This window comes from Poecilia reticulata, chromosome 1 (genome assembly GCF_904066995.2).
Source record: "Poecilia reticulata chromosome 1, P_reticulata-male-v2, whole genome shotgun sequence".
Taxonomy (NCBI): Eukaryota; Metazoa; Chordata; class Actinopteri; order Cyprinodontiformes; family Poeciliidae; genus Poecilia; species Poecilia reticulata.
In genome coordinates this window covers 25678662-25691443 of record NC_088830.1, presented here as the reverse complement: position 1 = coordinate 25691443, position 12782 = coordinate 25678662, and the positions used below count along the sequence as shown (strand labels likewise).

General features: G+C 40.8%; 1 protein-coding gene across 5 annotated transcripts in view; it reads right to left on the bottom strand.

Moving 5' to 3' along the window:
* Positions 1 to 1091: 1091 nt before the first annotated feature.
* Positions 1092 to 12782, bottom strand: part of ubn2a (ubinuclein 2a) — a 28978-nt gene continuing 17287 nt past the window's right edge. For all 5 annotated transcript variants that reach the window (XM_008414154.3, XM_008414163.3, XM_008414172.3 and 2 more), the window contains 8 exons: positions 12630 to 12740; positions 11506 to 11649; positions 10174 to 10224; positions 10046 to 10088; positions 7526 to 8956; positions 6503 to 6710; positions 4466 to 4534; positions 1092 to 3994 (listed from right to left, as the gene is read on the bottom strand). In XM_008414154.3, coding sequence (XP_008412376.2) covers positions 3948 to 3994; positions 4466 to 4534; positions 6503 to 6710; positions 7526 to 8956; positions 10046 to 10088; positions 10174 to 10224; positions 11506 to 11649; positions 12630 to 12740 — 2104 coding nt within the window. In that variant the 3' untranslated portion in view covers positions 1092 to 3947. The remainder of the gene's footprint in view (positions 3995 to 4465; positions 4535 to 6502; positions 6711 to 7525; positions 8957 to 10045; positions 10089 to 10173; positions 10225 to 11505; positions 11650 to 12629; positions 12741 to 12782) is intronic.

Below are 12782 nucleotides of genomic sequence, written 5' to 3'. Positions count from 1 at the left end.
ACAGACATCACCGTCTATAACTAAATGAGTTGCATTTATTTCCCATTTCAGTTTTTAAACCATTTTACTTTTGCATGTTGATTACTTCCACTGGAAACATTTTAGTAAGTTTTTCAAAATTATTTTTTTCAATTAATTTCAAACATCCATCAGAATCAAGTTTGTTCATTGTGTGATTTACTGCCAAGTTTATCCATCACTATATTTATTAGTCTTTTATGGACACTTTCAATATGAACAATCTTTAAATATTTGCATGTTTATTGAATTGTTTTCCCCAAAATAAAATGGTTGCTTTATTTTTAACTCAAGTATTGAGTTCTGTGTATTTTTTTTTCCATCAAGCAGAAGTAAAAACAAGTAGCAGCTCGTATTAGAGGACCTATTACACAAAATTAACTTGTTGCAGTACCTGTATTTATATTTGTCTCAATTTGCTTTGAAAACCAGCTCAAACACAAAAAAAAACTTTTTGTTTGGCAATAAGTCAATGTTTTTTCCTATTCAAAAAGCCACGATCAACAGGCACTGTGCCGTTACCTAGCAACCCCAGCAAAGCTCACCTGTTGCCTAGCAACCCAAACTGAATTCCAGGAATGTTTGATCAGCTGGTTTCACCTCTGTATGTGCTGTACAATGGCTGCTGGAAGAGAGAAGTGTTTTGTTGTCAACTTACCATCCAGAAACCACTTGCTGCATTCTTGTTTGTTGAGCAGGAGGCTCCACTTCTGCTGTTCAAATATGGATGGTTGTATACATACATTTTATTTTTTTGCAACCATTTTGACTTGAGTTTAAACATTGAATTAGGGGTCGTGGCCAGCAGCAGCTTATTTGGATTTAAAGTGACAAGAGGCTCAAAACAGAATTGATCAGAATAAAATCTCATTATGTAAGGATGATTTTATGCTAAATGTAACAGACATGTTTCGTTTTCCTTGCCTGTTCAATGAACAACATGTCACCTTTAATGTGCCGTAAATAAAGGCTCAGTAGTCACCTGAACATGTCGGGTTGCCATGTTCTACTGAAGACAAACATCGTTACCAGGCTCAGATCGTTGGTTTGAATAAAGTTTGAGTCACACCGTCTCATGAAAACCATCTGTTTTAATTTCATCATAGACACAAAAATAAGCTACAAAAAAGACCAAATTAAGTTACCAGATGACCACAGACCGCCATTCTTTCCCCAAAAAAGCACAATGTAGAAGAATGTCAGCCACCACTCCGGTCAAGTGACATCACATCAAGGGTCAAGGGTCACACAGACACACGGTGGGTTCACGTGGAAATGTGAGAACAGTCGCAGAGGAACAGTCGGACCAGCAGCACCCCATCACAATGAGATACAACAATCATCTTTGGCGTCTTTCTTGGTGCGGCTGGCCTTTCACTCTCTCTCACACACACACACACACACACACACACACACACACACACACGACAATGGGCAGGGTGGGAAAGAGTGAGGAGACAGAGTCAGGAAGATCGTTTATTTTGTAAACGGAGGTATTCATCTGAGGGAAGGTTTTGCTACCAGTGTTCAGAGAAAGCAAAGTGAAGTTTAACCCTGTGAGCCTCAATAAATATAAAAATCTAAATCAGACAAATTCATACCTCAGTTAAGGTCAGAGTTCATGATTCAGTAAGACAGACACTTGATTGAAAAACAGCATATTTAGAAACATTTCAAAGCCAAAACGTCTAGGAAATTAATCTGAGGACTGACCAGACTGAGGCTGAATTTGTTCAAATTGTTTCGTTTTGCATCTGGTTTAAAACCGACAGCTTTGAAAAAATTAAAATCACAAACAGTTGAATATGTTGGCTGAAACAATCAGATTAATCTAGATGAATCGATTATAGAAATAATCGACTAATTTAGTAATCGATTAATCGTTAACTGGAGTATGTACAGAAACTGCACAGAATACATATATTTTGTTTTTTTTAAGATAAAAAAAATAGACATTTGTCTTTACCCAGAATTCAAGTGGCATCGTTTAGCTTCACTTGGTTCAAATTCTTAAAAATGTATTTTTAAAAACCTGTTAATTATCTTTTACTATCCAATTAATAACAGGTTAATAAAGTAATCAATGAACAGATCAGCTCTACACTGAATAGATGTTGAGTCAAGCAGAAATGTTGGGGTTTTCCACATGTTGATGTTAAAAATATATTTCTAACTGCAGATGCATCTTTGCTACAAATTATTAAACGATCACTAAAAGATAAAATGTTTATTTTCTATTCTAACTGATTAATAATAATAATAATAATAATAATAATAATAATGGCATATTAATGCGAGTACACCCTCAAAGATAAAAATAACTTTAATTTCTAAAGAACATTTAACTGGAAAACATTTTAAATATTGTAAATAAAACAATAATTAAAATGGATTATGAAATCTCTGTAACCAAAACTGGATTTAAAAAAAAAAAGCAATAATTATTCAGTTCGACAGGGAAAACAGGCAAAAGAGGCAGGCAGTGCAGACCAACTTCTTCACCGTTCTCAAAATGCAGACTTTTCCACGATATTAAAAACTAGCATCTCTACCGACTCATTTTAATTTATCATGCAATTATTTGATTTATTGCTTATTGCAACATTAGTTTGCAGCTTAAAGTTCAAGTGTCTTGGGGTTATGCAGTGGTCTAGTCAAAGTTTGGGGTTAAATCTGATTGAGAAGTTGCAGCAAGAACACCAATTCCTGCACAACAATCTAATAACATCACCAATGCAAGATGGCAGGTGTTAGCATGTAGCTAATACATAAACACATGGAGGCTAACAGTGTTAAAGTATTGAGAGGTTAATTCCAGTAAACTTCACTTTGTTTTCCATGTGAACACGCCAGAAATAAACAGAGTCGTGTAAAACAATCCCACCGCCGCCGACGACGAGCTGAGAAGAGGTTGAAAGCCAAGCGACGACTTGCACTTTGCATTGAGCTTTTTCAGTCCTGCATAGATCTTTTTCACACTTATTCGATACAAACTAAGGCGTTTTGTTATATTAAGTTGGTTTGAGTAAGTAAGCAGTGAAACATTAAAAACAAAATATTCAAGTAGGCTACAATCCTCCCCACTCTCACAGGCGTAAACAAAAAGAACAAAAAAAAAACAGTTTCGTCAGCTCAGAAGAGGATCACTAAACTTTCTCAATTCAAGTTTTTTTTTTCTTCTTCTTCTTGTTTAAATATCCAGGAAAAAAAAAAAAGGTCCAGTGTGACTAAACAGCACCAAAAACACGCTGAGCAGAGAGACGAAGAGACGGCCGTCCAACCTTCGCTTGCTCATCACTGAAAGGGGAACGAGTCCTCAGAGAATAATCTGGATAGAAATTAACAGTATTATATGCTCTTCTTCTTCTTCTTCTTCTTCTTCTATGTACAAACGCACATTCAAGTCAACCTCAGCACTCGCACTCATGGTTTTGTCCCTGTGAATTAAAAAATAATTTATCAGTATTAATTTAAGCTACTACTTAACAGTCATCAGTGGGAGCAGAGAAACGGACACGACGATTCCCACGATCGACAACAGAAAAAACAGAAAAACTTGCATCATTTCCTGCTCTTCCCGTTTGTTTTTCCTCTGTGATAAGAAGCGTCCTGTAACACCACATATTCCTTAAATAGAAATCATAAAATGGAGCGCACCGCTGCTCTACACTCATTCCACAGTGATCGAGGTCAGTCATATGTAAACATGTCGACGAAAATAAAAATAAACAAAAACTCAACAGAAGGAAGCTCTCCTCATTCACTCGGTTCGCCGCTCGTAGGGAAGAGAAACTCGACCTCCTTCAGGTCCGTTACCAAGGAGACGTTGGAGCTCCGCCCCCTCCCCTTCCTCTGGGCAGTCCATCGGAGCGGAGGATTCCTATTGGTCAGCGTGTGACGTCACCCATCGCCTCCTGCGCTCTTATTGGTCAGTGGGTTTTCCGCTTCATGTCTCCACTCTGGCTTTGGTTCGAGTCTGAGAGCAAGGAGCAAAGATTTTAACTTTAAAGCTGCAGTATCAAATTTTATTTTAAAAATACGTTGTTTTTTTTTTTACATATTTGTTAAAAGTGTCACCATGTTGTGGGAAAAATAATCTGTGAAAATGCTGAACCTCCTCCGGGCACCGTTATTGTTAAAAATGAACAGCTCCCCAAGTACCAGAATAAAAATACCTGGTTTCAAATGTTAAACATTTTCTAAATTTAGGCTTTTAATCAAACGTTACATTGATAAAATATTTGTTCCAAAATTGTGCAGTTTACAAGAAATCAAGCACTTTCCAACCTAATTGAAATTCAAGCATTTTCAAGTATTTCAATCATGATAAATACTTCTGCAGCCGAGAACCAAAACAGCAGCAGGTTGACTCGACAGCGACAGACGGGGACCAGAGGTGGAAGGATAAAAAAATAAAATAAAAAAAGAGAGGAGGCATGCAGATTACCTGAAAAAGCAAGCTGCAAGTGAGGAGGTAGGGCAGCCTGCGACCCTGACTGGAGGCTTTTATACAGATCTGAGGAGGGAAGGGCGGACCAATGAGAAGAAAGACCGCAACAAGAACCACAACGTGTGAAAGACAAAAACACATTAAACAACATAAAGCTGCGGCTCAAAGCAAGATGGAGTTTAGGGTCGATGTGATAAACGGGTGGAAAGTTGTAGCACAGAGTGGAAGCACTTCTGCAGAAAATAAACGCAGACCAAGAGTATTGTCAAGCTATTGTCAAATAGGAAAGTTATTACCATTTTGACCCAATTAATAATTAATTTGAGGTAAATTCTGGTTATTTTCTAGGAATAATGCCTCACAGACGACTAAACAAACTGAGCATCCTGTATGATGCTGTACTTGGCTTTATTTGACACGTGTTATTGTTTACATCCGGAAATTTCGCGCATGCGCACAACGTTAAAGGGCAAAAAGACGATTCTCAGAACAACTCCGTTCACTTATTGAAACCTGGAGATGTGTTACTGATTCAGTGCAAAGAGAAAAATAACGCAGAAAAACCGTTAAAAGTAAAACTCAAAACCACTTTTTCTCTCTCTGTGTGTGAGCTACACTTCACGCAGACTCGTTGCCATAGAAACTGACAACGACGCCACTTTATGTATCGGTACTCAACATAAAATCACACACTCAAACATTCCCCACAGAAAGAGCATAACATTCAGTCTGTTGCAGTATTATGTTTTTAGGCTCTTGATGTTTATTTTGTGATTATTAATAATAAGTGATAGCTGTGGTAGATTAACTACCGCTGCTATTAGCTAACTCAGTAATTAGATTAGCTTCCGCTGCTATTAGCCAAGCTAACACTGCGGTGGTATATTAACCAATTTAAACACCTGCTCTACCGATGACCTGTCAGAGTTGCTGTTTGGGTCGCCTTTTTGTAATATTTCGTAAGTGAACCGTAACAAACCGGATTCCACTTCGCATCTCCATGTTACGGTTTCGCATCTACATGTTACGGTTTCGCATCTACATGTTACTGTTTCGCATCTACATGTTACGGTTTCGCATCTACATGTTACGGTTTCGCATCTACATGTTACGGTTTCGCATCTACATGTTACGGTTTCGCATCTACATGTTACGGTTGTCAAAATCAAGCAAGTCTGACTGAACTTCTCCCCTCTTCCTCGCCATTTTTTACTAAATTAAAACGTTTTCCTTCCGTAGTGTTGACAATTAGTAGAAAAGCACTGCAGCCCTTTCTCTTTTATACATCAGGCGGACATTTAAGGTTCACCACGTTATATTGAGAACTTAACATCTAAAACCAATTATGCTAATCATTGTTTGCCAGCAACGTTTTGCCCTCCAGCACCAAAGGTGTTTGGGTTCTGATCTTAAACCGGTACTTGCAGGAAAAACACATGTTGTCTTTGTTCATCCACCTACTCAGCTGCAGCGTCTCAGTGCATCTGCTCTGCAGATGGAGCAGCTGCCAACACCTACGCTGCTCGTTAAGCTACTAATTAGTCCCAATTATAAACATTCTCTGAATTACAGCCCCAACTCTTGAAAAATTGTACATTTAAAAGCAGAATGTACATGGTTAGTTTCACAGGTATCGTCATCATCTGGATAATGATTTCTGCTTGTTCATTTAGACTGATTTGATTACATTAATCCATCAAAAGCTGAATAATTTGATCAAATTAGCAGCAGCAGAACATCAGAGTTTGAAAACATATCAAAGCTTTTACGACTTTTTTCTGTTTATATTGCATCGTTATTTTCACTTGTATTATGTCTCTGTTATAATTATTATAACTTTCTATCACATGTCTGCTTTGCCCCCTAGTGGGCTTGTTGAGAACTGCAGATGACTTTATTTCTGCAGGATATTTTTCTGTTTAGTGGACAGATTCGTCCTCAGGAGGACCCTTCATTATGATAATGTCCCATTCATTCACATTTTCAGTAATAAATACATTTTTATTGAGTTTTATCAGCTGAGCATTCACTCACCCATTAGGTCGCTCTGTGCTAGAGGGTATCCTGAGTTGGAGCTGGGGGTTGAGCCCATGCTAGCCGCACTTGCAGCTCCAGGAGCACTGAAATTTAGTAACGGGGGAAACTGGAAGGGCAGAGAGACAGGAACCAGACCTCCCAGCATGCCGAAGCCCAGAGGGAGAGCAGAGTGGTTGGTGAGGAGAGGAGAGCCTGCAGCCGATACCTGGCAGATAAAGAAAAATGTTTTTTTCCCATCTTAAATATATACATATGTATTATTTAAATGTAATTTTAAAGGTAACTAATTGTGCTTTCTTGTCTGTGAGCTTAAAAAAAACATATTACATCTTTTTTGCACAAAATCATTCTTAGATAAAGAGTCTGATCAGTTCAGCCTATTTTGAGCTGTTTTAAGGCCTCCTGTCACTTTAAATCCAAGTAAGCTCCTGCCACGCAATTCTTACTCTGAAAATGGATGCAAATAGATATGCACCTTTGAAAAGCATTAGTAGAGCCTCCTGCATAACCAACAAGAATGCAGTAAGTGGTTTCTGAGTTTTAAGTCAATAACAAAACATGTCTTTTCCAGCAGCCATTGTACAGCACATCCAGTGGTAAGACCGGCTGAAAAAAACCTGCTGCAACTTAGCTTGAGTTGCTAGGTAACGGTGCAGTTTCCACTCATTGTGACTCAAAAACAACCCAAGTGCTTTAAAAAGTACATTTTTGGCAATAAACTAATGTTTTTTGTTGTGTGGAGAATGAGCAGTTTCAAAAACCTACAGATTCAGTCACAATTAGCAGGTACTGTGCGATTTCCTAACAAACTAATCTAAGCTCCAGGATGTTCAGTCAGCTGGTTTTACCGCTGTACAATGGCTGCTGGAAAAGAACAGTGTTTTGTTGTTGACTTACCATCCAGGAACCGCTTGCTGAGTTGGTTGTGCAGGAGGTTCTACTAATGCTTTGCAAAGATTCACAAATAATGAACAACCTTCTAATTTTTGTCATTTTAATGTTTGATTGGTAAAAACTGACCTGTGAGAGATGAGACGTTGTAGCAGATGTAGCCAGAGTGCCTGAAGGTGCCCAGCCGTTTCCCGCCTTAGAGCTCTGTATGGCCCCGCCCACCGAGACCCTCTGCCTCTGATTGGCCGAGACCGAAGCTGTGGAAGAGGCCGGAGTTTTTTCTCCCTTACTGTTGGCGCTGCTGCTGGGCGGCGGTTGAGGCTTCTGGACGAAGCTGCAGCCAGCAGGCGGCGGCGGCTTCACCGGGCCGCCGCCCGACACGCTGAAGGGGGTCCGGAAGGTTTTGGGGGTTTTGGAAGCGTATTGGTGCTGCTGATGGGAGAGCTGGTGCGACGGCGAGGACGACGGGGAGGAAGACGGGGGCGGTGTGGGCGCGGGGGGCCGAGGGGTGAGCTTGATGATGGGGGAGGAGTTGCTGCTGTGGGACGACTTGGTGAGGGTGGCCTGCATGGGCGTGATGAAGTTGGTCTGGTGGTGATGGTGCGACTGGGGTTTACTCTGGGAGGTGGGGGACGGCGAGGAGGACGGGGCTGGGGACGGCGGGTGGAACGACTGCGGGACATGGTGGGACGTAGAGTTGGAGCGGGGCTGCGACGAAGGCGAGGAGGAGGAAGGCGGCTGGACAGGGCCGCTCAGGGCGCCGCCGCCATTGCTGCTGCTGCTGATGATGCCGCCGGGTTTTATGGTGCTCTTGGAAACGCCTCCCAGTGCTCCCAGTATCCCTGCTGGGCAGGTGAAGCCTTTCTGGTGGGGAGGCAGCAGAGGGGAAGCAGTGGGCGGAGGCCGCTGCTTCGGGGGCGAAGGAGAAGGATGCGGGTGCATCTTCCCCATCGCCGCCTGTGGCCTGTGACTGGGCGTCACCATGGTAACGTGTCTCTGAGTCTGAGCCAAGCAGCCCTTGACCTGCCCGTAGTGACAATCTGCAGTCCTGGAGGCCAACGAGAGGACGGGGGTGTGCAGGCGAGCCATGGAGGAGACAACAGGAGAAGTAGAAGAAGAGGAAGAGGAGGAGGTAGAGGAAGATGTTCCTGATAGGTTCCCAACAGAGGCGGCAGGAGGAGGAGGAGGAAGAGGAGCGGGCTCCGCCTTCACCAGGGAATGCTGCTGCAACGTGGACGCAGCCGAGGCGGCCAACTGGGAGGCGGCCAACTGGGAGGCGGCGGGGTAGTGGGGGGCGACGGGCGGCGGCGAGGAGGTGGGCATCTGGAGGGGGGGCGGCGACATGGGGCTGTCGGCCAGGCCCAGGCCCTTGGAGGCGTTGCTAAGCAACGCCAGAGCGTGTGAGATGGAGTCCAGAGACGGAGCGGTCAGGTCCTCGTCCAGAGAGTCCGACAGACAGATGGGCTCCGGGGGCGACGCCATGAGGGGGGGCTGGCGGGTGGAGGTCACAGTAGGGTTAGAGGTCATGGTGAGAGGCAACTTGTTGATCCACAAACCGTCCTGCAGGAGGAGAAGAAGAAACAACTCAAAACCTGAAGCAGCCATTCAGTCTGAACTGTTCCTTTACAGAGACTGTTAAATTTCAGAAAATAGAATAATTTTATAATAAATTAGATTCAGCTATAAAATTGCCACATATCAAACATGACTTCATAATTTAACGCCTCCATCTTTATCACAGCAGTTTGTAACTTTTATATAAATGTATTTTTGACAAGTTTGTTGAAACTGTAACCAGTTCGATATGAGACAACCAATCAGAGCCAGGAGGCAGGTCTTAGCGCTGTCAATCATGCCCATGTGACTCTGCTCTTCTCCCCACGCCCCCTCACTGCGCTCTGCTAGTTAGCATAGCCATCGATGATGACGGATAAAAGGTTTTCCTGTAACAATACGTTTTTTCTCGATCATTAGCGCATTGAGCAGCGAGTACATGAGGTTGATTGGCAGCGCTAAGACCCTCCTCCTGACTCTGATTGGCTGTTTTTGATCGGGAGCTACGCATTTCTTCAGGAAGGAAGCGATTGATCTTTTCACAGATCATCTGTCTCAAACTATCATGACATGGTAAGTTTAAATATGTAAAAGATATAGCTTTTTATAAAGGTTTTACTGCAGCTTTAAAAATTCCTGCTCCCTCTGAATCTCCGCCTTCAGGAAGTCATCACAACATGGCTCCTCTATTGACCCTTTAACAACGTTTTTACCAGTGTTGCACTAAGAAGGAGCTTGAATAATGAGCTGATGTGCCGTTCCTCCAGGTGGTTGCTAATTATTGCTGGCTAGTCAGAAGGAGTCGGCTACGCTAGGTTCACGCAGGCGTTTTACATAGCTGAATGGTTGCCATGGAGATCAAAGGATTTCTCAAACATCAATAAAAGAATCAAAGAAACACTCCAGGTATGTTTTCGATGAGGGAATAACATTATTATATGATGATGTAAAGCTAAAAATAAGTTTATTTTTACGTAGCACTGCCCCTTTGAGGATCCAACATGGCCGAACCAAAGTCAAACTGTTGCTTTCACGTCAACATTTCACAAGAAAACACCGCTGTGATTTAACGTAAAGAGAAGAATGGCCGCTCACCTTGGCTTTGGGCTTGGGTCCTGGCACCACTCGCCTTCTGACTCTACACGAAGAAATGAAAATAAAAACATCTAAGAAGGCCTCACTCTTTCACTCACACTGTCTGAGGTGACACAGTGAAGACTTACAGGTTTCCAGTGAGGTGACCATGAACTGCAAGGCTTTCCTTGAACAAGATTCTAAAAAACACAAAGAAAGAAAAACAAAGCTCAAAAAAGTAAAATACTTCAAGTTTCACAAAATTTCAAATTGAAACTAATACAAGGAAATGGACCTATTTCTATAATAGCACTTTCAAACAAACTGCCTTTAAGTGTTAGGCATCCTCACTTTCTGTTTTTAAGTTTTAAAATTAAACCTCTTCTCTGTTGCTCTTTTGTTATTTTTGTTTTATTTTGACTCGTTTGTTGGATGTTTGTGTTTTATTCGAAAGTTGTTTTTAAATATGCTTTATAGATAAACTGGATTTGTAAGATAAATAAATAAACATGAAGTAAACATCAAGATGAAAATTGGATCTTTTTTTGCTGCTTATTACCGATATAAACTATTTTTATCTGATCATTTCCTCCACTAACTGTTGATTAGAGTGTTTCCCACTGAAGCAGGTCTTTATTTGCATCAAAATGAGAAAACTAGATGTTTGAAAGCTCATTTCTTTCTACAACACATTCTCTGAACTGGCTGCTAAGTGGGCGTTAGCACCAGCTGTTGCCATTTTCATGCGTTATCTTAGCATACTGCTAACTTGGAAACTAGAGTCATCCAAAGTTTGCACTGATTGTGCTTTGAATTAAAAACAACAACAAAGCAACTATGAGGAATAAACAATGACGTTTTAGTCAATGACTCTTTAACATGGAGAGAAGATTAAACGCATCGTCTCAACACGTTTTACACTGAAGGGGTAAAACGGAGATTTGTGGGTTTTTGTGTAAAAATAAAAAGCAAGCAGCTAAAACACGGCTTAAGCAGCTGCATGTTTGTCCATTTATCAAATAATTTAAATTTGTTGCAAGTGAAATTATCTACAAAGTAAATAAAACATAGAGGAAACATGCTAACATTAGCCTAGCACTTCCATGTCTGAGCAGCTATCAAAGAAAAACAAAGAAACTAATGGAGAAAGTTCAGTGGAAGAAGAATCACACCACTGAGGTTGCAAATGTAACACCCAATAAAATGCATTGTGTTAATTTTCCTGCGCATTTAAAGTAATTTTATGGCATCCATGGCAACGACTTTAATGTCATATCAGTAGGTTTATTGATTCAGATCGTTATGAGGGGCAAAAAGTGATCAAGACATCCTTACTACAACTCAGATGATTAAAATATGTATTTTCAATATTTACCAGAGCTGTAATTTGTTTGTTTTTAAAGTAAGTCCCAAAAAGTGTCAGTACAGGATTTGCAGAGTTGCAGACATGTTGGCATTCGTTTACACACAAACTTCCAGACCTGGTCTGCATCCAGCCTTTGGGCCACAGGGGTTTGACCTCGTTCTCCAAGAAGGCCTTGAGGTAGTCCTCCACTGACAGAGTGCACTGGTTCTCCATCTCATAGCAGCTCAGCTTCACACGGACCAGGTTGCACAGCAGCGTCCTGCACAAACAAGGCCGTCGCATTCAGGTCAGTGTTCAAGGTTTTAGTTCATTACATAACGACTTGAGGCGGCACAAATTTTCAATGAAGGCAAAATGAAAAAGCACAATCGAGGTAGGAAAACGGGTCAAATTATTTTGTTTTTCCCACTTTATCTACATTCAAATGTTTTGGATTTATAATCACAATGTCTGCAAATGCTTAAAACGAGATTAGGTTAAAAATCTATCGGCTAACCTTCAACATTTTTTAAAAAGAAACGGCAAACTGGTGTAAATGTCCGTCTGAAGAGAAGCGTTCACTGCAAAAACAAAATTATTTTTGGGTGGTTTCTAGTTAAAATATCTTATTACACTTAAAATTAAAAAAATATAACAAAATTTATGAATACACTGAAAAAAATACAAAATATTTAAACTTTTGTCTATTTTCTGGCGCAAATATCTTAGCACACTTGCAAAAAAATATGTAACACACAAGCAACTTTTCAGCAAAATATAGAAGCTTTGAGTAAATAATCCCTTAATGTTGGTGAAAAAATACCAGTTCCACCAGCAGATTATTTCACTTACAAAATGGGTGAAAAATGTCTTGTTATAAGTGAAATAATCTGTCAGAGGAACTAGAACTTTTTCATCAATATTAAAGAATTATTTACTAAATCTAGTTGAAAAGTTACTTATAAGTTAGATTTGTCCTATTGCAAGTGTGCCAAGATATTTGCATCAGAAACTAGACAAAATACTTGGAAAGATTTTGTGTTTTTGCAGTGTATTCATAGATTTTTAACTGGAAATCACCAGTTCATAATTTCTGCTTTTCTTTCTTCCCGCACACAGCAGATCTGAACCACATTCATAATGAGCGCGGATGAGACGGATCAGAAAATAGATGCCGAATAACAAAATGTGGAACAAATAAAGCGTAAAGATAAACGTGGATCAGGACACAGCGGATATGAGACGGTGTCGGATCTTAACCTGAGCTTGTCGTCCCAGATAAACTTCTTTCTAGGTCCCATCACTCGTTTTCCAGGTTTCTCATCATCCTCCTCTTCTGAGCCGTTCCTGTCCCCCTCCTCCGACTGCTGCCTGCAAGACACAGGCAGGACAAAGTTTTAGCAAGTCGGCTTC